At 37.1% G+C, this 27,365-nt stretch overlaps 2 protein-coding genes across 2 annotated transcripts in view; both read right to left on the bottom strand.

Annotated features, from left to right (window-relative positions):
• LOC114350123 (uncharacterized) overlaps positions 1–21,740 on the bottom strand; it is a 53,790-nt gene extending 32,050 nt beyond the window's left edge. The window contains exons 1-2 of the mRNA XM_028300778.1: positions 21,677–21,740; positions 3,268–3,360 (exon numbers count right to left, since the gene is read on the bottom strand). Of these exons, the coding sequence (XP_028156579.1) occupies positions 3,268–3,325 (58 nt within the window). The 5' untranslated portion in view covers positions 3,326–3,360; positions 21,677–21,740. The remainder of the gene's footprint in view (positions 1–3,267; positions 3,361–21,676) is intronic.
• The window catches only part of LOC114350138 (uncharacterized), a 30,667-nt gene continuing 25,031 nt past the window's right edge, over positions 21,730–27,365 (bottom strand). The window contains exon 37 of the mRNA XM_028300793.1: positions 21,730–21,738. Coding sequence (XP_028156594.1) covers positions 21,730–21,738 — 9 coding nt within the window. The remainder of the gene's footprint in view (positions 21,739–27,365) is intronic.

Below are 27,365 nucleotides of genomic sequence, written 5' to 3'. Positions count from 1 at the left end.
GAAAGTTTGAGTGGATATCTGGATGTCTCGATGTTTGTTACTATTTCACGCAAAAACTACTGAACGGATTTTGATCAAACTTTACAGTATTATAGTTTATAACCCAGAATAACATATCTATATATATAAAAGAAAGTCATGTTAGTTACTCCACTTATAACTCAAGAACGGCTGAACCGATTTAGCTGAAAATTGTCAGGGAGGTAGTTTAGAGCCAGGAGAAGGACATAGGATACTTTTTAGCCCGTTCGAAATAAAAAAAAAGTCTGCTTATTTATTGCCATTAAGGCGGAACAAAGTTCGCCGGGTCAGCTAGTAGGCTATAATTTATGACGATCTGTGCCAAACTAAATTTCACGCGGGTGAAGCCGCGGGCAAAAGCTAGTCATTCTTAACGTCGGCTTAGCTTAGGCGCAGACCACCGATTTTTGTTGCCCGATAGTGGAGTCGGGCTGTTAATCAGTATGGAGATGTATGAAAGTACACTACACCGATTTGCTATCGGCAAATTAGAATCGGGCCCAAATATCGGCCAACTAAAAGTTGGTGGTCTGCGCCTAGTCTAAAAATTCAAACACATAATAAATTCGAATGTCAAATTAATGTGAAATTATATCTAACGAGATCCACGGTATCGTGAACATTTATCAAAGATATTATATTGAAAGGTTTCCGATCCTTTGGGATCTAAGATTCGTAGGATAAAAGATAAGAGATCAACATTTTTTATCTTTCGATTGAACTTTAGATGTTTCTCCCAAGGGTTTCTATTGATATATTCGGAAAGTAACGTACATTATTCAGTAGATACGGATACTGAAACAGTTATGAAAGTTCGGAATGAAACACTGAAAATAAGAACTTAATTGGAACAAGTTGTAATGTTACTTTATAAAGTTAAACTAGCTGTGCCCGCGACTTGGTACGCGTGGAAACCCGTTTTCGCAACATTTTTCATTGTTGCTTTGCTCCTATTGATCGTAACGTGATGTTGTATGCCTATAACCTTCCTCGATAAATGAGCTATCTAACACTGAAAGAATTTTTCAAATCGGACCAGTAGTTCCGGAGATTAGCGCGTTCAAGTAAACAAACAAACAAACTCTTCAGCTTTATAATATTAGTATAGATAGTATAGATTAGTATGTAAGACGAATCTCCTATCCAACGATCTTATTATCAAGTTAATAAACTTAGTTTAGTAGAGGAGGACGATTCGATTCTCGATTATAAAGTGACAGACAACCATAAAAGTAGAGTATTTGTACTTTTAACAAACCTCAAACACCTACCTAGTTTGTCGTGTAAGTAAAAACCTCAAACACCTACCTAGTTTGTTGTGTTGTTTGTAGTGTAAGTAAATGATACAACGTGAGTCAAGATAAGTCAGATGTTAGTGTCTTATTAGAACAAAGATACAGCTGACTATATTTACAGTACATACCTACATAGAAACGATAAAACATACATATTTACATGTGTAGGACTTCGTGAGCGAAGATTTACTGTTTTGATGAAATAGCTGTGTGCTCTGGAATGTGTTACATCTATACTCGTACTACATTACATTATTTATTATACAATACAGTATTCAGCATCATTATTTCAGCCACAGGATGTCCACTGCTGAACATAGGCCTCCCCCAATGACTTCCACTCCACATCGCACGGTTGGTAGCAGCCTGCATCCAACGCCTTCCTGCTACCTTTATCAGGTCGTCGGTTCACCTTGTGGGTGGACGTCTCACGCTGTATTATATTCAAGGAAATGTACTATACAATATGAAAGTAAGGCACTGTCAAAGTTATTTAGGTTAGTTAATGCTTACACGAACACTTTATTCCCACTAATTATTATGCGATAGTTACTCTGTCTGTTATCTGTTACGCTTTCACGTCTAAGCCACTGAACCGATTTTGATGAAATTTGATAAAGAGATAATTTTGAGTCCCGGGAAAGGACATACAATAGATTTCGTCCCGGTTTTTGAAACAGGAACAAGTGCGACCTAGTTTTTCTGTGACAAAAAAATCTCACGGGGCTATGTTGTCTATTTTATTGGTTTATTAGCGTTAAATAAAACCATTTAGATGATTAATTGTGAACTTCATTGAAACAATCTCAAGTAAATATGAAATTGTTTTTTCCAGCTAGTTATTGATATTCATAAAAAAATTATTCTCGCCCGCAACTATATCGAGGCGCTTCGTTAAAATCATAAAAAAAAATTACTAATTAATATTATTAACCTCATTTTAACACCTTGACGGTCTAGTGGACATCGTCTAATAATTATAAATCTAGAGTTTGTTTGCTTGAACGCGTTAATCTCAGGAACTAGGTACGTCCGATTTGAAAAACTCTTTTTGAGTTAGAGAGCCCATTTATCGAGGAAGGCTTTAGGCTACATAACGTCACCTTTAGGCTTTAGGCTACATAACGTCACCTTTAGGCTTTAGGCTACATAACGTCACCTTTAGGCTTTAGGCTACTTCACCCTACAACCAATAAGGGCGGAGCAGTAAAGAAAAATGTTTCAAAAAACGGGAATATTATTCAAACTATTTTCTTTTACGCGTACGAAGTCGCGTTTCCAGCTAGTAACCAAAATTGTTTGTTGTTCTTCTGTTCTAGCTTAAGGAAAACAATTGATACAGGGTGTTCGAGGAAACGCGTTGACTATGTCAACAAACAGTGTAATGTGATGTTAATTACTTGCACATTTGTCCTATAACAATAGACGTCTAGTATAACCTCACTCAGTAGGTTCACTCTTCTTTTGACGAGGTCTTAGGCGCAGCTTTTTGATCCGTAGTCAAAATAACCAATTGTCAATGCCAAATACATATAATGACAATTATTAGTTATATCAGCAAAATGCGTTTTGGAACGATGGTTACCTTGACTTATAGTACAATTTTTAATATTAGTTTATATTTTGATCATGGATAAAAACACTGGACCTTAGTGGAATTATATGAAAACTCCAGTTTAACCAGAATTTACAGCTTAGAACCCAACCAATGAAGGCCAAGTTTATCCCGAGACATTGCACCAGCGGAAAACGCAGCGTGGGACGTCCACCCACAAGGTGGACCGACGACATCATAAAGGTAGCAGGAAGGCGCTAGACGCAGGCCGCTACCAACCGGGCAACATGGGAAGCATTGGGGGAGGTCTATATTCAGCAGTGGACGTCCTATGGCTGAGATGATGATGATGATTGGACCAGCAAAGTTATTGACTAAAATACTTTGTTTACTTACCGAGCAACATGAGCAGCGATGTGACCCAGAACCAGTGCATCCACCAGTGCAGTGTCATGACGGCAGCGTTGTGGCGACCGTTGTAGAGCCGACCTGGAACAATAATGATTAAACTACGATTAGTCATTTACGAATTTTAATGCTTAATACGTTTAACAAACTAAATAAATTGTTAGTTTTTGGAACTTTTTTGGAGTCAGTTAAAAATTACCTGTCACTGGTAGGACCAGTCAGACTCACTCTTGTAAAAATTATGTTAATTTAATTGTCCTATATGTCGGTAAATCGGTTTAGAAATCTTGGCGTAAGCGGTGTACATACATAGAAAAAAAAACAACCGAATTAAAAACCTCCTCCTTTTGTCGATTAAAAATGAGCTATGCTAAATCTGGCTAATTCTTTTTAAGGTCAAATAAATTATCAGTTCTTCGTTTTCTCGAATCAGGCTGCTTAAACTTTCCCATAAACCGCATAGTGTTTAGTGCCGCAACAGTAATGCAGTCTAGGATTCCACGAATGGGGTATTATTATGTCAATGTCAGATCAATGTTATATACGCCAATAAACTTCTTTTATTGTGTTGGTAGCAAATGAGTTACGTACATAACCGTGATGTCACCCTTAGAGCCGTCATAGGCATCTGGAACATGATCTTTCAAGCACGTCACTTCTTGGACAATCAGGTTGATTTACCTAATTCTGCCTCATTAAATAGTCTGACCTATACAAGTTATAATCTGTGCAGACCAATTGCCTAAAAAATATAACCATAGCCATAATTGTCATCCTTATTTCATTTAGAGCGTCAATTGTCAATATTACACATTTTCAGTTAGTCCCGAAATAAAATTACAAAAAATATCCCACTAAAGCCCACCAGCCTATAAAAAGGTCAGAGGTCCCACCCTTCCTCTCTTATTTCAGTTGATTCAATTGCGCACTATTGATTCTGGGAATAAAATGGAATTCCCGGAAACCATTGTGCCATTCAGTTTCAGGAAGCACGAAACATAAAACAAAGGCTCTATTTATATTCGGCGAATTTTCGTTGGAAACTATTTATTAATATTATTACAGAAATAGGGCATTGGAAATTTCAACGGAAAAGGTTTATCGAATTGCTTAAAATTTTGGAATGATTTCACTGACACATCTCGGTACATAATTTTTCCTGCACTAATTGTCTTACCTATTTGTAATTACGTCAGTAAACCTTTTTATGATCATGAAGATAATTTTAGTAAACGTTAATAAATACCAATTCAAACATTTAAAATTAACAAAGCTCTTTTAACGAAGGAAAAACACGAGCGAGCACTTAACTATGCGCTGACTAAACAATTTATCACTTAATTTGTTATTAAATAATAATTAATACGTGATCATGCCAGTTTTATACTAAAATTCATTCAGTATTTGACTGATGTTTGAGTGACTGTTGTAAACGTGTAACATGACGTGATGTGTTTGTACAAAATGACATTGAGATAAAACTTGAATGAAAAATTGAAATTGTTTGGAGAGTCCGCGCTGAATAAATTGGCCTACAAACAAATACAGTCAAATAATAACACCAAAATATCGCTCTCTATTATTATCGTTCGTTTCAGCCAAATGACGTCCACTGCTGGACAAAGGCCTCCTCCAAGGTTTTCCACAATGCACGGTCCCTGCGCTGCCCGCATCCAGGCTCTTCCCGCGACCTCTCTATTATTATAAAGTAAAGTAATTTGATTGAATGTTCAAATAATTTTGACTCTATTCAGTGTATAAATCTGTTTTCATTAGTTATTCAATATTCGTTTCATAGATTTAATTAAACGTATTCGTATTCACGAGCTTTCTAAGCTCTATTGAGGCGGTCCGTAATGAAACATCCGTTCGCTAACAACCTATTTACCCACTCAAGTTGAATATTCCCATATTTCAGGGTAATATCTTGGAGATGAGCACCCTGCATTTGAAAGAGGAATGAGGCGCGCTCGTTTGGCTCTGTCACTTCACAAGAGCGGGGTAATTCGGGGGAAAATTGTAAGGGACGAAGCGCGTTGAACAAGACTGACGGCATTAGCGACGCTGTGAAGTGTTGCCATTTCTTTTGAACAATAACTAAAACATGGAAAAATAACATACAAAGAGGTTACCTAGCATTAGTAGGAATTTTAGTGACAGATTTTGATATTGTTATAATTATTTAAAATTGAGAACAACTGGTATGGAGAGATAAATATATTTTAATTCTTTATCTCTCTCATTATGAGTATTGTACGAGTATGCCCATTTTGTAAATGTATGTGCCCATTTTTTGCTTGTTTTAATTAACCAATAGATGATATTTATTATTAAAAACAGCCTGAAGACATGGAAGGTTCGTAAGTCCAAAGCTAAAATTTTTACGATTGGCAATACTGAATAAGAGGCTTGAGATTGAAGTAATTGGACTGGGAATGGATGTTTAGCATGCCTAAGCCGCTTTACTTCAAAACATCGGAATTGAAAGGGAAAATAAGTTATTTTGATATAAAAATACAGCCTTGGAGATATCTATAAATAACATATTCTGTAAGCGTAGATTCTACAATATTATTTTAGGTAAATAGTTGGTTTAGATTCTATGTTTTATGGGCTTATTTTACGGTCCCTTGCTTCTTGGGTAATTCACAGGAAAATTACAGAGCTAAGCAGCGAATGATGGTGTCGCTTATGTAGTGGGCAGCCATGCAAGCTTTGAGCTATGACATGTGGATATTGTATGGTCAGCAAAAAGGAATAAAGGAATATGAACGTTTAGATAGGGTCAGATAAGTAAATAATATAATCTTCTTCTTTTCGTGTCGACAACAAACCTACACAGTGTCAGCCCAAAACTCCGCCACAAGAGTGGCGTTGTCAGTGGCACTCATCAAATCCTTCTGAGTGCAGTTGCTTGGGCACTCAGGGCACGACACGACATTGTGCCTCATCGACTGGGGAACAAAATCGCACCTGCACTTAATGTTTAAGCCATCCAAGAATCCCCACCTGACCAGATTGTCCTTACTATGGCCAACCTGCGTCCGAAGTCTATTTAAATATAATAAAAAAATATAAATAAATCTTACAGAATATTTAAAATGCCTAGTTCGAGTTCGATTTCCCAAATAGTTATACACGGGTCGGATACCCGGCAATTAGTTATCTATTTCATTTTGTAAAGTTAATTAATTGAATCCATCTACAATAATAAACGAGCCAGGATTAACTTGTTACTTAACAGCATCCAAACAATTAGTTTGTAAGAAATTTAATCAAGTGTACGAAGTTACCTGAGTAGTTGTCTCAGTATTAGAATACTTTAGTATACACGTTAATTTAGCTGAGGAAACTTTTATATTAAAATAACGAGTCGGAGCTGGAATATTTGTGTTTCAGCTTTATCATTAACCAAAATAACTTTTTACTGATGATTATGGTTCAGTGGTTAGGGTTTGGGCTCTCTCGAGTTGGGGATATCATTCAATTTCGTTGAAATGAAAATGAAAATTGACTTGATCAAAATGTGGGACTTCTATTTGTCCAGTTACGCCTACGTTACTTTAATATTATTTTCATTATATTAGGTCTTGCTCTATGGTATGATACCTATAGCATTTTTTCTTCGTTTGTTCGTCAGTTTAAATTGAAAAAATGTGTAATAGAAATGATTCGATATCCTGGCAGAAAATCGATCTGAACTGCACTGCACTCAGGAGGATTTGATGAATGCTGCTGACAACGCCACTCTTGTGGCGGAGTTTTGGGCTGGCACTGTGTAGGTTTGTTGTCGACACGAAAAGAAGAAGAAGATCGATCTGAAATACTAAAAACTCTTTTCGGAACGAACCCAACGGGCATTTACTCTACAGACCGTGAAAATGGCTCTAGTTCGATAAAAACACCGAAGTGACGGCGCTTGGACACGAAACCACTTCGGTGTTATTCCCTAACGCAGTTTACGTATTTTCCGGTCTGCCTGTCACTGTCTCTCACGCTGCCGTCTTGCTTTGCGTGATAAGGATGGATGCATTCGATACTGTGTATAAAGTTTGGGAGAATACCGAATACCCACTTGACACGAAAGGTATAAAAATATACAAGTATATCATGGTGTTACGCTGACTAAAACTTTTCTCGGTGGTTTTCGTCTCTACACGTTTTTTAAATTTTATTTTCAGCCTTGCTGGATTTCACATTTTTGTTTTTAAAACACAGTTTTGAATTCCGAATTTTTAGGATTTTCGCGACTGTTTTTCAGGTACTATTAAATCAGCTAAAGGTACATAGATTGTTTCTTAATGTTATGTATCTATTTAAAACTTGGCATGTAAATTGAGTGTTGTGTGCAGTATTGTTGACCTCTCACAATTAGGTTTAACCCCAAAATACTTTGAATCACCATTCCTTTGTCAGAGCCCGATGGCCGCGCCTTGTGGATGTGCGCTTACGCTTCATTCGATACGCTCCACGCGTTCCAGAAGTTTTGGCCTGCAGTGTACGGTATAAACTAGGAGTGGTGCCTATTACAAAACATACCAACAGAATTGAGAACCTTCTTTTTGAAATCGGCTAAAAATGAAGCATAGATTGAGGCTTTTGTTTGGTTTAACTTAAATATTTAGACCAATCACAGGACTATGACTGAATCGAGTTTTCAGCGTTTATTACAGACCTTGAACCTTTTAACGGTATATTAGACGGTTATCCAGATATTCAGTTTTTTGGAAAATCAATAATTGTGTAGTTTTATGGAATAATATTAAAAGGAGCTATGAAGCCTACTTCTAAGTACCTATTTCGTTGCTGATTTATTTTGACAAGACAACTAATAATTAGCTGAAACAAACATCTTTACATTATACATTACTGACAACGCTTCAAGCGTTCCAGAACGGTCTCCGGTGAACGGAACCTAATCCTTTCTACTGTCACATAACAATCGCAGGAAACATACGATTCGATAAACAAGGATAACACCGAAGGATGCTTGTTTCCCGGTAATTTCATTGACGTGTCTATTTGGACGCGATGTGTGTGGTCTTTTTGGCCGACTTTACATAGCACGAGGGCTATGCTCGGTGTTTCTTTACGAGATCGAATCAGAAATGAGGAGATCCGTAAACGAACTAAAGTCAGCAAGCTGAAGTGGCAGTGGGCAGGGCACATAGTAGGTACGCAGAACTGACGGCCGATGGGGCAGCAAGGTTCTGGAATGGAGGCCACGTACCGGAAAACGCAGCGTGGGACGTCCACCCACAAGGTGGACTGACGACCTGATAAAGGTAGCAGGAAGGCGCTGGATGCAGGCTGCTACCAACCGTGCGATGTGGAAGTCATTGGGGGAGGCCTATGTTCAGCAGTGGACGTCCTGTGGCTGAAATGATGATGATGATGATGACATAGCACGAGCTTCGTTCCAAGTTTAGCTCGAAGAGTAGGGTTGCATACTGAGCTAGGTGGTAGGTGTTTATGGTAGGTGTGNTAAAGTTTGGAGAATACCGAATACCCACCTGACACGAAAGGTATAAAAATATACAGGTATATCATGGTGTTGCGCTGACTAAAACTTTTATCGGTGTTTTTCGTCTCTACACGTTTTTAAAATTTTATTTTCAGCCTTGCTGGATTTCACATTTTGCTTTTAAAGTACAGTTTTGAATTCCGAATTTTCGAGATTTTATGACTGTTTTCGGGAACTATTGAATCAGCTAAAGGTAGATTGTTTCTTAATGTTTTGTATCTATTTAAAACTTGGCATGTAAATTGAGTGTTGTGTGTAGTAGGTATTGTTCACATTTAGGTTTAACCCCAAAATACGTAGAATAATCACCATTCCTTTGTCAGAGCCCGATGGCCGCGCCTTGTGGGTGTGCGCATACGCTTCATTCGATACGCACCATGCGTTCCCGACGTTTCGGCCTGCAGTGTACGGTATAAACTAGGAGTGGTGCCTATTACAAAACATACCAACAGAATTGAGAACCTTCTTTTTGAAATCGGCTAAAAATGAAGCATAGATTGAGGCTTTTGTTTGGTTTAACTTAAACATTTAGACCAATCGCAGGACTATGACTGAATCGAGTTTTCAGCGTTTATTACAGACCTTGAACCTTTTAACGGTATATTAGACGGTTATCCAGATATTCAGTTTTTTGGAAAATCAATAATTGTGTAGTTTTATGGAATAATATTAAAGGGATCTACGAATCCTACTTTTAAGTACCTATTTCGTTGCCGATTTATTTTGTGGCCTTCCAACAAGACAACTTCTTTACTTACATTATACATTACTGACTACGCTTCAAGCGTTCCAGAACTGTCTCCGGTGAACGGAACCTAATCCTTTCTACTGTCACATAACAATCGCAGGAAACATTCGATTCGATAAACAAGGATAACACCGATGGATGCTTGTTTCCCGGTAATTTCATTGACGTGTCTATTTGGACGCGATGTGTGTGGTCTTTTTGGCCGACTTTACATAGCAGGAGGGCTATGCTCGGTGTTTCTTTACGAGATCGAATCAGAAATGAGGAGATCCGAAAAAGGAACTAAAGTCTGCTCTGCCCACATCCACGTACTTCCAGCGACCTTCACCAGATCATCTTTTAACTTTATTTATAGTTAAAAATCTTAACACATTTACCTGATGATGGAAACATGAAATGCTTGATCGTCTTATGGTCATGAAAACTTTATAAACACAACACTCAATCACTTTAATAATAAGGCTGAGTTGCACCACCTTATTTTAACCGTAACAATAACCGGTGCTTTTTGTATGGAGTTTGACACATTTTTGACGTTTGTCAAAGTTAAAGTAAGATGGCGCAACTCAGACTAAGTATTTAAAAGTCCTTAAAAGAAGGTCATGATGACACATCAAGAGGCCTCGAAGTTGCTTGACAAAACCACGTTCAATGGATATTTAAATTTACTTTATAACCTTATGCCACATTATGGTTTGTAAAGTTTCTAATAATTTGGATTTAGATTGTATTTTAATTTACTTTTCAAAGAACTACCACAGAAAATTGAAATACACTAATCTGACGTCGTGACGTAATCATATTTATTTTTGTAACAAAATTTTACATTTAACCTGATTGTCTAAAAATAAATATGATTCCGTAATTGAGATCTAAGAACAATTGTTCTGTTTGTTAATTGAATCCAAGACCTCTAGACATAGAGATGACGTTCCCTAAGATTGTTGTGAGTGAGAAATAAGTAAGCGCCAATCAAAAGTGTCTCTGTAGTAGACATCCAAGTAATAACTGCGATATAAAAAGAAATCTTGAACAGAAAAATCAAAAGATCCTTCCATTACTTATTTGCTTTTCGAGAGCAAACTAAACAAGACACGTGTAATAAGAATAAACAAGCCAACTAATAACATTTGTGACATCAAAGGGAAATTCAGAGAGGCGACGTCAAACGCGTCTCAAAAGTACTGGATATACGTAGATTTCTTTGAGGGCCGGGTTTCTTCATGTCGGTGAGGTGGTTAGTGATATTTGTTTACTTTATTTTTACTTGTAGGCATTTTTTAACTAAACCTTTCGTGAGTAACAAATTGGCTTTTGGAGAGTAAAAATCTTTTCAAAATTGTACGTTCGTGATACGTGATTAGGACCAAGGACCAACAAGATACTTAGAGATAGGATATGACTGGAGCTTTAACTTTAACAATCACACTTTGAACACTACCTAAGATACCAATAAGCACTACTTCACTCTATTAATAAGCTTAATTTCAGATGCCGGATACATTTATAGGTATTTTATGTCGTTTCTAAGCTTCATGAATAGTCTTGAAGGTCACGTTTTTTTATCTCTACCGTGACGTGATTAACGTATCAAGAAAATTTATTTGACTCTTCATCATCATCATCATCATCATCATCTCAGCCATAGGACGTCCACTGCTGAACATAGGCCTCCCCCAATGCTTTCTATGTTGCCCGGTTGGTATTTGACTCTTATATCTCACATATTTTATTTCAGAACTTGCACATCACTAACACAGAATATGCGGATTCTATTTCCCTGTCTTTGACATTATGAAGAGTTGTATGCAATCCGAAGTAGGCCACAACCTTTTGTTATCGAAATAAGTATAGTTCACGAAAGCAACGAACATTAGCAACTTGCGCGTGTGCACGATCACGATATGATAAAGGTTGAAAGCAAAAGTTAAAGTGTATTTTAGATTTTAGTTTATACTAAACTGGCTTTTGTCCGTGGCTTCACCCGCGTGAAATTTTGTGTCACAGATCGGCATAAATTATAGCCTATATGTTAATCTGGGTTACATACAATAATACTGTAAAGTTTCAACAAAATCCGTTCGGTAGTTTTTGCGTGAAAGAGTAACAAACATCCAGACGTCCAGACATCCAAACTTTCGCATTTATAATATTAGTAGGATATGATATTAGTAGTATAGTAGGATACTCAGACTGGGTTAAAATTATTCCATCTTACTTTAACTTTGACAAACGTCAAAAATCTATCAAACTTCATACAAAAAACACAGGTTATCGTTAAAGTTACGGTCAAAGTTAGGTGGTGCAACTCAGCCTTACTGTTTAACGCGGTAGCATGCTAAATCAAACACTATGGTATACATAATCTTTATATAAGTATAGAGAGTAGGGTCGCTCTTAATAAGTAACATTGTACTATGCACATAATAGAAAAACTAGTAAAGCTCTTGTCCATAGAAAAGTTCGTACTTATCTGTTGTTATCATTATGACTAATCAGTGTTGAAAGTGTTTATTCTAGCACAATTTTACTAACCGTGTCGTTATCACAAGCATTTCATGATTTTAACAAAACAAAACTTATGATTTTTGGCGTTCCTTGAGAGGATGATTGCAGAACTAATTTCGGGTCTATCTGTCACTGTCGATCATACTGGCATATCGCTTTACGTGAAAAGGATGGAAATACAAAACTTCAGAAAACGTCCTTGGGAGAGTAGTCCAGTAACATTGGACTACAAGTGGCTTAAATGAATGAAGTTGTAATGCCAATGTGAGTCTTACAAAAGCTGTCACAAGCACAGAGGGCGAAGTTTCATTGCCACGAACGAACCCGATGTTCATAATAAAGTTTGGCGCCCAACTAGTTGAATTTGGCGCCCAACTAGTTGTGGTCGGCCGTAATGTTTGTTCTCGCTGTATGTCCGTTTCAGATGCTATTATTATGCAAAGTTATAAAACTTTTGGACTCTACGGAGTTTAATATACTCCTGTATATTCAATGGTGTAGCAATAGTATTAGCACCTACATAAAGATACCAGTGTTTGCTTGACGTGCTCTGAAAACAAATCAGTTTCCTTTTTATTTATCTAAGAAGGCAAACTTGATGCTGTACATAAGGCATTCTCTACCAATTCACTTTTGGACTAAGCAAAAAAAAGTACCTTTCATATAACTGTCCAGCAAACTTTAGTCTCAACAAGTGCTACATACAACTACAAATTAAACTAAATCACAAAAATAAAATATTGTGTGCCAAGCACCTTATTAGTTTGGTATGTTTTACTTACATAAAGATAAAACTCAGTTAAGTTAAAGTTTGGCACTTACATCAAAATAAAATGTGTCTGTACTTATTGTGCGCAGTACGATTTTTTCAAGTTTTTATAATAATGAAAGTTAAGTTGGATTTTTACCGTAAAAACATATAGTAATGGCCACTATTTGTGTGAGTATGACAATACTAGTAGATATGTGAGGCGCGCGTCAGAGAGAACAATCGCTGGCTTGCTTTCACACAACCAACGTATTTTCAGCAGAAGGAAAATGCCAGGACTATTGTTTGGTGACTGAAAATAGGCTTCACACTTCGCTAAACATATTTTAGTGGTTAATTTAGGTGGTCAGCATTGCATTCAATAATTTAATTTACAGCCGTTGTAAACCCATGGAAAAATTCTAAATAGGTTGACAGTTAAACCTGATGCGAGTTTACAAAAGGAGAAAGCAAGTACATATACCAATATCATCAGATACTTATTGGTAGCTTGATATCAATCGTAGAGGAAGTGCAGATAGAAAACCTCTCTTTTGGAATGTGCTCATTTTAACTCATTCATAGATTTTACTTTTTTTTACCCAACCGCGCCAGAACGAGGGTTATTTATCCTCATAAAGGAGGTCGTTCATTTAAATGAACAGTTAGAGCTTTAACTTGTAAATCAAACGTATTCTAATGCATCGCACACGTTTAAAATTAACAGTTCCCGGATGCGAATACGAAGAAGCTTCGTGGAATCATTGACTACAAAGTACAGGGCCGAACTAAGATGCACAGGGCTCTTACATACGCAAGTAAAAAGGCTATAATAGCCTTTAACCGCAGAAGTATGTATTGGACCAAGTGTTGTACATTGTTCTCACTGAATACTGACTGTGTATGAGCAAAATTAATGCAAATTGTATCGCCTAATTTCTTACAAATTGCACAAGAACAATGAGTCGTTAAAATAAAACGTCACAAGTATGCAAAAACCCTCGAGCACTTCTTGTGATGATTATAAAGCACACGCACTGAGGGACTGATAAAATATATTGCTATAATGAAATATAAGATTTTCGGGGCTATAATGAATAATGATGGCATTTTTAGGTTACTTAGAGCAAAATAAAGTCACAATATTTTTTTGTATTTCCACAGAGAACACAACGGGTATTTAATTCCCAATACAATCAGCTGTGTTTTAAGTGTATGTGGCATTATGTAGCGTTGAAATATTAAGAGAGCTCCATTTCTTTTTTGTCCCATGAAAATTGATCCACCGCCCGTCAATACGGGGGCATACTAAGGGGCTCTTAGATAAGGGGCCCGCCTCTATACCTAGTCCGGGCCTGCCCTCAACTTGTATCTTGTATCCTAGATGTGTAATCACTTCGTGGAAGAGTTTATTGCTCGTATGCCGGGATTGCAATTATCCCGCTGGCCAGTGTCCAGGGATTAATAAGGTTGCTGGTTTCTGGACTAAAACCTCCCGAGATAAGTACTAATTTCAAGTTACTAGCTTCTAAGCAATGATGGCTAGTCAGCAATCTGTGCCTTTCGTCCAATAGTTGAGGTTTTATTTTATCTGCAATGATCTCAAGTAATTATAAGCTGATCTTAGGATATCATTCTAGATAGTTGTTTTTTTTTTCTTTTAATAGGCATAAAAATGGGTTTGCTCGTTCTATTCAGCCAAATGACGCCCACTGCTGGACAAAGGCCCCCAAAGATTTCCACAACGACCGGTCCTCCGGCATCTAGGCACTTTCCGCAACCTTTACCAGATCGTCAGTCCACCTAAACTAAATTCTAAAAATTAGCGCAGTATATTTTTATCCTCGAAGCTTTCTGAATTTACAGTCATCCATCCCCTTTGCAATTAATTGTAACAATTTGTAATGTTAATGTGGCAACTTATTTAACTGTCACAAGTGGCTAATTTACCTGAGGACATGAAAAGAGACAGGGGTTCATCTTGTATGGTAGTTTAATTAGTTACTCATTTAACTCAATAATTACAGTGCTGAAACTAGAAACAAGATCTTCAAATTACGTAATTTAATTTTGAAATAGCAGAATGAAATATGAAAGAACTTTATTTTATACCACTAGGCTTTCAAAAAGCGCTTTTACACGTTCCATTAAAGCTCTACCAATGTATGTGTAGGAGGAAAAGTGAAAAATTGTATTTATTTTTCTTAAGGTAAAAGTTTTATATTAAACTAAAGGGTCCTTTCGTTTTTCACTAAAGAGAATTCTTAAATTCCTTTAGCTCTTCCTTCTGTCTTCGGAATCTTGACAATGGGTTCCTTTTGTGCATAGAAATTAATATTTCTCTCAGATAAACAGCTAGAAAATGGTTGTCCGTGCTGTCACTTTAAGTGACAGTAAGTGACTTTGTTGCGGGTCCAATTATAACAGTTCAACTANCTATTCTATACTTAAAAGTCCTTAAAAGAAGGTCATGATGACACATCAAGAGGCCTCGAAGTTACTTGACAAATCACGACCAATGGACATTCAAATTAACTTTAACCTTACGACAGACATAAAACTTTGTAATACTTTGAATTTAGGTACTTATAGATTGTATTTTAATTTCCTCTTTAAAGAACTACCACAGAAGTTAGAAACAGCTAAATCGAACATTGTGATGTGCAGGGATTTTTATGATATAATCTTGCAATGTTTACAAATTGCAACTAATTCATTTGAGTTCATTTGAGTACAATTACATAATGTGCCTAAAATAGGGAATTGAATTACACGGAAAGAAGGCCGTCTTTTGAGCTGCTAAAGTGAGTAAGAACGAAGTAAGCGCCAATAAAGTGTATCTGTTGTAGACATCCGAGTAATAACAGCGATATAAAAAGAAATATTGAACAGAAAAATCAAAAGATCCTTCCATTACTTATTTGCTCTTCGAGAGCAAACTAAACAAGACACGTGTAATAAGAATAAACAAGCCAACTAATAACATTTGTGACATCAAAGGGAAATTCAGAGAGGCGACGTCAAACGCGTCTCAAAAGTACTGGATATACGTACATTTCTTTGAGGGCCGGGTTTCTTCATGTCTGTGGAGTGGTTAGTGTTGTTTGTTTACTTAATTTTTACTTTTAGGCAATTTTTAACTAAACCTTTCCTGAGTAACAGATTGGCTTTTGGAGAGTAAAAGCTTTTCAAAATAATTATGCTCGTGTTATGTACTTAGTCATTTTATGCAGAGATTGAACATAGATATTAGAATAGAGATAGGATAGGACTGGAGCTATAATTTACTTTTTTACACTATTGAACACCACGTAAATGCCAATAAGCACTAAATTGACTCTACTACAAACTTAATAAGCTTTATTTCAGTTGCCGAATTTATCGTATCAAAGTTTCATGCATAGTCTTGAAGTCAAAATTTTTCAGTCATAGATATTTACCGTGATTAAATTATCAAGATATTTTGAATGACTCGTATTTATTTATTTTCTCATATATTTTTTTTATTTGAGAACTTGCACATCACTAACGCAGAATATGCGGATTCTATTTCCCTGTCTTTGACATTATGAAGAGTTGTATGCAATCCGAAGTAGGCCACAACCTTTTGTTCTCGAAATAAGGATAGTTCACGAAAGCAACGAACATTAGCCAATTGCGCGTGTGCACGATCACGATATGGTAAAGGTTCTGGTTGTGACGAAAGCAAAAGTTATAGTGTATTTTTGTTTATAATATGCATTCTCACTGTTTAACGCCGTAGCGTAGTGAATCAATCACTATGGTATACAGGGTGTTAGGTAAATGGGTATATGAGCCGACACTAGCCCATGTTAACATGGTCATATAAATGGTATGGTGAAGTCAGAAAATTGATATCTTCATACAAATCGGATTTTATAAAATTTATTTTGTATGAAAATTAAAAAAATTTAAATGATGATATGAAATTTCTGACTTCACCATACCATTTATATGACCATGTTAACATGGGCTAGTGTCGGCTAATATAGCCATTTACCAATCCCTGTATAACCTTTTTATCAATATAGATAGAGAATAGTCGCTCTTAATAATTAACATTGTATAGCCTGACCAGGAACATAAAAACCCTGGCATAGAGGCGCTTCAATTGCATTTGATAGTGCAACACTGAGTACAGTCGTACATGTGTTAAATTAATAGGCTAAATTTATGTACCAGGATTCAGGATTACGGGCTAATTTGACATTTTCATAAATGAACGAAAAATATTATTAAAGGTAACCTGGTTTAAATAAATTAAATGAAACCATCAATCGAGCTAGTACGATTTATTTTATTTTTCCACAATAATCAAATTCAGAACTTCAATATTCAACTGCAATGTCTGCTCATGAACGCTTCAAACTCGGTACTTCTTTCCCAATCCCATAAAATTCAAAACTTAGAAAGTGACAAAAAACTTTAAAACAGGTAGTTGAAACAGACTACAGCTAATTTTCATAGTGGACTGTACTATACGATAAACATGTTAGTCAATTTGACAACCTTTGTCGGAAACATTATTCAATGAAAATATTGTCCGAACCCTTAGTATTTCTCTTCGACAAATACATTAACACATCGTGAACCACTTTTCTTTCACGACTATAAAAATATTTTAGCAATTTAATTCACAAAATCAATTGCACACATTTAAAATTAAGTTTGTTTACACTTTGACAACAATAGACTGACATGCAAGGTGACATGTCAATGAAGTTTTCAGTTACTGTTGCCATTAAAAGAAATTAGTACCATTAGTTTTCCGCAACATGGCGAGGGTTTTTATGTTCCTGGTCAGGCTATACTATGCACATACTAGAAAAACTAGTAAAGCTCTTGTCCATAGAAAAGTTCGTACTTATCTGTTGTTATCATTATGACTAATCAGTGTGAAAGTGTTAACAAAATTAACCGTTAACAAAAGCATTTTGTGATTCGAAAAAAGCGAGAGTTATGATTTTTGACGTTCCTTCAGAGGCTTGAAGGACTAATCCCTTTAACGCCGTTTACGTAGTTTCGGTTCTATCTGCCACTGTCGCTCATACTGGAATATCGCTTTGCGTGACAAGGATGGAAATACAAAACTTCAGACAACGTCCTTGGGAGAGTAGTCCTGAAGCAGTAAACTGCAAGTGGCTCAAATGAATGAAGTTGTAATGCCAATGTGAGTCCTACAAAAGCTGTCACGAGCACAGAGGGTGAAGTTTCATTGCCACGAACGAACTCGATGTTCATAATAAAGTTTGGCGCCCAACTAGTTGAATTTGGCGCCCAACTAGTTGTGGTCGGCCGTAATGTTTGTTCTCGCTGTATGTCCGTTTCAGATGCTATTATTATGCAAAGTTATAAAACTTTTGGACTCTACGGAGTTTAATATACTCCTGTATATTCAATGGTGTAGCAATAGTATTAGCACCTACATAAAGATACCAGTGTTTGCTTGACGTGCTCTGAAAACAAATCAGTTTCCTTTTTATTTATCTAAGAAGGCAAACTTGATGCTGTACATAAGGCATTCTCTCCAATTCACAAAAAAAAAAGTACCTTTCATATAACTGTCCAGCAAACTTTAGTCTCAACAAGTGCTACATACAACTACAAATTAAACTAAATCACAAAATTAAAATATTGTGTGCCAAGCACCTTAAAATACCAGTTTGGTGTGTTACCTACATAAAGTTAAAACTCAGTTAAGTAAAGTTAAAGTTCGGCACCTGCATCAAAATGAAATATGTCTGTACTTATTGTGCGTGCTTTTACGCCGTGTAACCGTGAAAGTTAACGTTGTAACGTTGTCATTGCCCGCCCTAGCCAGTACGATTTTTATAATCATGAAAGTTAAGTTGGATTTTTATTATCCTACTTCCTACTTAATATTATAAATGCGAAAGTTTGGATGTCTGGATGTTTGTTACTCTTTCACGCAAAAACTACTGAACGGATTTTGATGAAACTTTACTGTACTATTGTTTATAACCCAGAATAACATATAGGCTTTAATTTATGACGATCTGAGACAAACCAAACCGGGTGAAGCCGCGGGCAAAAGCTAGTAAAACATATAGTAAGGGCCACTATTTGTGTGAGTATGACAATACTAGTAGATATGTGAGGCGCGTCAGCGAGAACAATCGCTGGCTTGCTTTCACACAGCCAACGTATTTTCAGCTGTAGGAAAATGCCAGGACTATTGTTTGGGGGCTGAAAACAGGCTTCACACTTTACATAACATATACTTTAGTGGTTAATTTAGGTGGTCAGTGTTGCATTAAAATAATTGAATTTACAGCCGTTGTACACCCATGAAAAAATCCAATTAGGTGCGAGTACACAGAAAGCAGAAAGCAAGTAAACCAGTATCATCAGATATTGGTAGCTTGATATCAATCGTAGAGGAAGTGCAGATAAGAAACCTCTCGTTTGGAATGTGCTCATTTTAACTAATTCATAGATTTTACTTTTCTTTTACCCAACCGCGCCAGAACGAAGGTTATTTATCCTCATAAAGGAGGTCGTTCATTTAAATGAACAGTTACAGCTTTAACTTGTAAATCAAACGTATTCTAATGCATCGCACACGTTCAAAATTAACGGTTCCCGGATGCGAATACGAAGAAGCTTCGTGGAATCATTGACTACAAAGTACAGGGCCGAACTAAGATGCACAGGGCTCTAACATACGCAAGTAAAAAGGCTATAATAGCCTTTAACCGCAGAAGTATGTATTGGACCGAGTGTTGTACATTGTTCTCACTGAATACTGACTGTGTATGAGCAAAATTAATGCAAATTGTATCGCCAAATTTCTTACAAATTGCACAAGAACAATGAGTCGTTAAAATAAAACGTCACAAGTATGCAAAAACCCTCGAGCACTTCTTGTGATGATCATAAAGCACACGCACTGAGGGACTCACAAAATACAATTGTTATTATGAAATATAGTATTTTCGGGACTAAATGAATAGTGATGGCATTTTTAGGTTACTCAGAGCAAAAGAAAGTCACAATGTTCTTTTGTATTTCCACAGAGAACACAACGTATTTAATTCCCAATACAATCAGCTGTGTTTTAAGTGTATGTGGCATTATGTAGTGTTAAAATATTAAGAGGGCTCCAATTCTTTTTTTGTCCCAGGAAAATTGATCCACCGCGCCCGTCAATAAGGGGACACATTAAGGGGCTCCTAGATAAGGGCCCGCCACTTCTCTATACCTAGTCCGGGCTTGCCCTCAACTTGTATCTTGTATCCTAGATGTGTAATCACTTCGTGGAAGAGTTTATTGCTCGTATGCCGGGTTTGCAATTATCCCGCTGGCCAGTGTCCAGGGATTAATAAGGTTGCTAGTTTCTGCACAAAAATCTCCCGAGATAAGCACTAATTTCAAGTTACTAGCTTCGAAGCAATGATGGCTAGTCACAGTAATCTGTGCCTTTCGTCCAAATAGTTGAAGTTTTTTTTTATCTGCAATGATCAAGCTGATTCTAGATAATAGTTGTTTTCTTTTTTCTTTTAATGGGCACAAAAATGGGTTTGCTCGTTCGTTTCAGCCAAATGACGACCACAGCCGGACAAAGGCCCCCAAAGATTTCCACACGACCGGTCCTCCCGCATCTAGGCACTTTCGGCAACCTTTACCAGATCGTCGGTCCACTTAGTGGGGGTCTATTATTGTAGACCAGTCTTTCCCAAAGTGGGCGATAACGCCCCCTTGTGGGCGCGGCAGGCTTAAAGGGGGGCGGTAAGAGACCCAGAAAAAAAAATCGGGACGTTGTGTAGAGGCTTGGGAGGCGTCGTCTACTAGGAGGACTCTTAGACATCGACTGAGCTCGACTCTTGACTACAAAAATGGGGGGCGCTAAAAAATAATTTATTCTCAAAGTGGGCAGTAGACTAAATAACTTTGGGAACCACTGTTGTAGACGTACTTATAGTTTATAGTGTCCCCGAAACTAAATTCTGAAAATTAGCGCAGCATATTTATATCCTGGAAGCTTTGTGAATTTACAGTCATCCGTCCCCTTTGCAGTTCATTGAGTTAAAACTACCAACTCAGACAATTTGTAATGCTAATGTGGTAACTTATTTAACTGTCACAAGTGGGTAATTCACCTGATGACGTGCAAAGAGACGAAGGTTCATCTAGTTGGTAGTTTAATTAGTCACTCATTTAATTCAATAATTGCAGTGCTGAAACTAGAAACGAGATCTTCAAACTAGGTAATTTAATATTGAAACAGCAGAGAAAGATACGAATGAAGTCTATTTATGCCACTAGGCTTTCAAAAGCACTTTTACACGTTCCATTAAAACTCTACTAATGTTAAAAATGTGTGCGAGGAAGAGTGGAAAATTATAATTATTTTTCTCAAGGTAAAAGTTGTATATTAAACTAAAGGGTCCTTTCGTTTTTCGCTAAAGAGAATTCTTAAATTCCTTTAGCTCTTCCTTCTGTCTTCGGAATCATGACATTGGGTTCCTTTTGTGCATAGAAATTAATATTTATTAAGGTAAACAGCTAGAGAATGGTTGACCATACTGGCATTTGTCGTGATTAATTTCGTTTCGGGTCCAATGGCAGTTTAACTTTCCCCCGGGACAAACTTGGCCTTCACCGGTTAGGTTTTTGTTGGCGGTTAAGTTGTAGATCCTGACTACACAGGAGTTGTAGTAATGGGAACGAGAGGTGGGGATCGTCCCGTGTCACAATAGTCCCACTATAGTACATAGTCCTGAATCGAGCAGACGAGTTCTTTCCTAGCACAGTACTTACTCATAAGTTTCTGATATAGTTTGGTAAAACATTGAATGAAAATAAACAAAACAATTGAATTACTTACCGACTAAAGCTCGGTCTATGGATTTACCGCTGGATCATCGGTGACAATCTCGTTCAGGTTATCTGGAGACAAATAAAACTCAAATTAATACTTAAATAAAAACTGAAATAAGTCTAGATATTTTATGATTTTATCTATATTTAACAGCGAAAGATCACTGATTGACTAACTCACTCACTTATCACGAAATCTCAGAAACTACAAGTGCTAGGAGTCTCAAATTTTGCATGGGGGTTCCTTTTAGAACGTAGGTGCTCACTAACGAAACTCCACTCCTAAGGGGGTAAAACGGGTTCCACGCGTACAAAGTCGCGAGCGGCTGCTAGTTCTTCATATAGATAGGAAATAGAATGTCTACCTATGTTTATGTCTACACTATGGTTTATGCAACATTGTCTATCACCGTACCGTACATCTGACGTTACGCCATAATTGTAAGTGATTAAGTGCCTTAATGATAGAGGTATATAACAAAAAATCTAGATTAATATCTATTGCAGAACCACTTTACGTAAGATGTGATTTACTATCACCAAAGCTATGTGCCCGTGGATAATACTTCATTTGTTTGCTTTTTTTTTAATTGTACCTACCATTGATAGGGATCTATAATTTCGAAAAGTTCTAACAAAGTGCTGAAATAGAAAAGTCGTGATAAATATGACCCAAAAACAATAAAACATTGCTTGTTTTAGGGATCGTGTAAGTTTTTTTTAATTTACATAAGTAATAGCGTAAAGCCGGAAAAAGTTCAAATGGAAGGTCAAAGCACAAGTCAAAGTCACATCGTATAGTCAGAGTCAAAAAGTTGATAACACAACCTGACATGTTGTGGACTTAGAGTAGGCGCACACCGTTGATTTTTCGTCGGCCGATAGTTTAATCGGGCTGTTGATCAGTATGGGCATGTATGGGAGTGCGCACACTACGCCGATTCGATTTGGCCGATTCTTCATACAATTTGAATTCGGGCACAACTATCGGCCAACTAAAAATCAACGGTGTGCGCCTACTCTTATTGGCTACTTTGCGTGTCATGAACTATTTGACGCTGACTGTCAGGCGGTAATTTGGGCGTTCCAACAAACCCCTTCCTTCATCTCGACTTTCGATTGATTCTGGAAAGGTGCTTGCGTGACTGATAGTCAATTTGTTTAGCTGTTTTAACTTTTTTGATAGTGATTTGATTGATATCGCTATCATTTATCCATTAGTGTAATGGAACTATTAATATTAATTGTTTGGATACATTGATTTTTCGTTTATTGTTATCAAAAATAGTCACAATCCTCCAAGATTGATCGAAATTCACTCTTCCAGGATTTTCCCGTAAGCAGGACATTTCAACCGCAAAATTAGAGCAGCATAAGCCTGGATGCGAGCGGCGCAGGACCGGTCTTTGTGGAAATCCTTGGGGGAGGCCTTTGTCCAGCAGTGGACGTCTTTCGGCTGAAACGAACGAACGAATCTGATAATATAATTTATGATGTTTAACGAAATTATCCGAAGCAAAACATTAGTTAATTACTCAGTGCCATAAGAGGCCATTAGCGACTGCCGAGTTTGTAGGTTGCGTTAATTATGAGCGCTAAGCTCTAAGCCAACTGGCCCAGCGAGGATCACACCATACAAATATTGGGCGTGCGCAAATATTGTAGGATTGCGGTCATCTCGCCGACTTGCTGTATTTGCGAAGCACATGGGCTCTCAAACTAAGCGAAAAAGGTTTTTTTTATTAAATGAAACTTAGTTAATTTGTTAACAAACTGAATGAACTGTGGCAGATGTTTTCTAACAGTCGTTTTTTTTTTCAGGAAAATCCGGTATTAGCCACAATTTAGGGGTAAAATTGTGTCAAGGAATTGATGTTACCGACGATGTGATGATGACGACTCATGTAACACTTATTTTTGTAAACATAATGTACGAGTCTCTACGAGCTATGTGCCCCGCCCTCTGCCACTTGATTTTAACTAATTCTGCGAGCTATGTCGGTTACTTTGGTTCTCCGTTGGGGCAGGAAAGTTCTCGAGTGGCGACTACGCGCTGGAAGACGAAGCGTGGGCAGGCCTCCTACTAGGTGGACCGACGATCTGGTAAAGGTCGCGGGAAGAGCCTCGATGCGGGCGGCGCAGGACCGTTCATTGTGGAAAACCTTGGGGGAGGCCTTTGTCCAGCAGTGGACGTCATTTGGCTGAAACGAACGAACGAACGAATGTACGAGTATACCTACTAACGCATTAATTAAAACTACAACTAAGATCCTTTGAATTATGCAGACATTGGGTTAAATAAAAAAAAATAGCAACCGAATTGAGAACCTCCTCCTTTTGTTGAAGTCGGTTAAAAATTTATAAGGCACTACCAAAATACAATACAATACCAAATCTCTTGCGACACATAAACGTTAATTTTAAGAGTGGTATTATACTGTAATGTTTTCATTTCATTCCATTCAGTTCAAATTAACGATTTTTAAGTACTCATACATAAATATTCAACTTATATTTTTATAGTCCCTTTTAATTTGCTAGCATACAAAAGTTTTGGAAACGCTTGCGCATGTTAAATATTCAGTCAATCTGAGAGTACCCTGGAGGTCTCGAGCGTCAACTGGAGGATTTTGAATATTAACGCCTGCAGACCTTCATAAAGCAGCTGCTCGTAAACTGGAGACGAGGACAAATTGAAAGAGTGCTTACGACCTCCTTTTATGGGGGATGATTAGACCGATAGTAAGCTTAAGTGAGAGACACTTGAGATAAAAAGGCACCTGAGTACCCAGAAGTTAGCTTGAAGGGACTTTTAAAATTAGGTTTACTACTTGTCCTAATGTCATTACATTCCATGTTATTTAAAAAAGCGAATCGTTTTCTTCGTTTCGATAGATGTACATTGAGTGTTTCATTGCGACGATAAATTAAGTTCCTATCTTCGAGACAATGACCATATTATTAACACTTTGGATGCCACGAGGCTCACCGGTGAGCCTCGAACAATAAAATTTCTATTATGTGTAGTGTCTCGGCGTTCAACAGCGACTTAAGTTTTATAGAATACCTTGCAAAAACTAAAATAATTGGAATGGATAGTACTATTTAATGGAAAGATCATCAACTTTTTACGCACATTGTCAGCTGGCATTCTTTGCCGTCGGATGCTGCGCTCTAGCACACGAGCATTGCTATATTTATCGTTATCATAGTTTCACCTGCCCTCCGTTACAACATAACTGGTCTACAAACAGTGTGATCACTTAGAGCAGTGTTGACTTTTTAGCACTGTATGTATATTATACTAAGGACCGACGACCACATAAAGGTAGCAGGAAAGCGCTGGATGCAGGCCGCTACCAACCAACGGTCATTATGGAAATCATTGGGGTAAGCGTTCAGCAGTGGACGTCCTATGGCTGAAATGATGATGATGATGATGATATTAGAATTCTTAAATTATAGTAACTAGTCATTTGGTAGGGTGATTTGGTCCCCAAAAGGACACTCGTGATAGTGGTTGTGGCCCAAAATCACAACTTTGAAATGCTTTTTTCTTTCTTTATAACTTCTTGTGGCATTGCAGCGCATCCTATGTGCAGCTAGCTTATATTATTGCCAATTTGAAGCAACTTAGTGTTTCTCTATTATATTTTCGACATATTGGTCCAGTTAGGCCGGTTATACTTAAACCGTTTAATTTTCACCTGCCAGTGGTAGTAGTTTAACTGCAGGATTTTCGCAGTCAGAATATAGGTCAGTCAGGTACACTTTCGATGGACGTTAACTGTTTGCTGGGCTCTATTGATGTTTGCACGGCGGGGGAGGTGTTAATTAAATGTTTAATGAAATGTATTGGAATTGGCCTTTTTCAGGAGTAAAGGATGGTTGTTTTAACTTTTTAAAACGATGTATAGAGGAAGGCAAAAGTAAAGAATAATGATGCTCAGTTTGTAACTTACAGCTTTATGGAAAATTTAATTTTTTTTTGTGTGAACAATAATAAAAATTAAACGAGTCGGATTTCAAATCATATATTGTTATACTCTGTTAAATAGTAGATAAAATAAGTAAATAAGATAACGACTAATCTATCTAACACGGTTTGGCAACTGGAAAAGGAGTGATCTAACCGAACCCAGATGAGTCAGGGTGACGATGACCGTCAATGAGTCATTGTGACGAAATACCTACATCTGCATCTTAACTTTAGTTAGGCAAAAGATAAATATATATAACTCAAAGGTGACTGACTGACTGACTGGCATAGTGATCTATTAACGCACAGCCCAAACCACTGGACGGATCAGGCTGAAATTTGGCATGCTGGTAGATGTTATGACGTAGGCATCCGCTAAGAAAGGATTTTACGAAACTCCACCCCTAAGGGGGTATAAACGGGATCCACGCGTACGAAGTCGCGGGCGGCCGCTAGTTTGCTTATGTAATTACAACAGAATCTATGGCGGATATCTAGTTGTGAGAGTTGTTTTGTAATGCCGACCTAAGAAAGAACTAAGTGCTAGTTAAGTCAGCAAATGGGCCCTCTAACACAGACCTTGTAAATAGGTACTATGTACCAATATGATTTATACATAAAATAAATAATACGAGTAATATGAACAAGATAGGGCACTAGTCAGCACTACGCAAATATTGGCTCTAAACAGACTTCCTTCTCAACATTTTCAAATATTACACACCTCTAGTGACTAACAAATGTTTTAGTATGCACTACGAGTATTAGCGTAGGCTAACAAACTTATTGTTTGAAGACACTTGTTAGTATTTTATATCTCAAAGGTAAAAAAACCATTAAAACCTCTGAAGGCGCAAGATGTTAATTATAATGCTCCATCCTTTATTTCTACTAGTTGCCATTGATTGAAGGGGGTAGATGGGAATAAAGGAATGAAGTCTTTTATCAAAAATATCAAAGTTTCACCACAGCGAAATATAATTTCGACACTACAAAGTGCCTACTAATTCAATTAACCGTTCAATGTCATTGGAAAGAGCCTTTGAAAAAAGTTCAGATGCAAGAAGGTTACTTCAGAACCTATAATTTTAATTTTACGCCACTGAAGCGTTTCATTTCGCAAAGAGCTTAAGTATAAAAATATTGCAATGCAATTTTAGTAATGAAACAAATTAGAATAGCTACTCTAGTGCTTTAATAATTTTCATTCATGGAAAATATTTTGTAGCCTAGTACAGTCGTCAGAATAGACATTTTGTTAACAAAAAACAACTCTATTACATCCACATCAGATATTGTGTTTAGCCTAACTAACATAGAGAGATCCTGCCAATTTAAAGCGAGGTATAGACTAGCAATAAAACTTGCTGAATTTGACTTCTGCAAGCTGTTTACCACTGTTTAAAGCTGTGGCATGTGCATTGACTTCTACCATAGTGGAAATCTTGCAGAAGTTGTCTGCAAGATTTACACAGTGGTGGAAGTCAACTTCTGATTTTTCTCGCTAGTCTAAACCTCGCTTAAGTTTCGTGGCAAGTAAAGGCAGTTTCCATGTATTTGAAAAATGTCACTTCACATGTAAAATGCTGCCCAGCACCAAATTGAAAACCCTTTCCTTACAACTAAGGGCTGAATCATGGCCATCAATACACGGGGTCACCTTTTAGGATCGGCCACTAATAATTTATTTAGGTACTATATACATATACATATTTCG

This window comes from Ostrinia furnacalis, unplaced genomic scaffold, assembly GCF_004193835.3.
Source record: "Ostrinia furnacalis isolate ACB-3 unplaced genomic scaffold, ASM419383v2 OfSCF0786, whole genome shotgun sequence".
Classification (NCBI taxonomy): Eukaryota; Metazoa; Arthropoda; class Insecta; order Lepidoptera; family Crambidae; genus Ostrinia; species Ostrinia furnacalis.
This window is presented reverse-complemented; position numbering and strand designations above follow the sequence as displayed.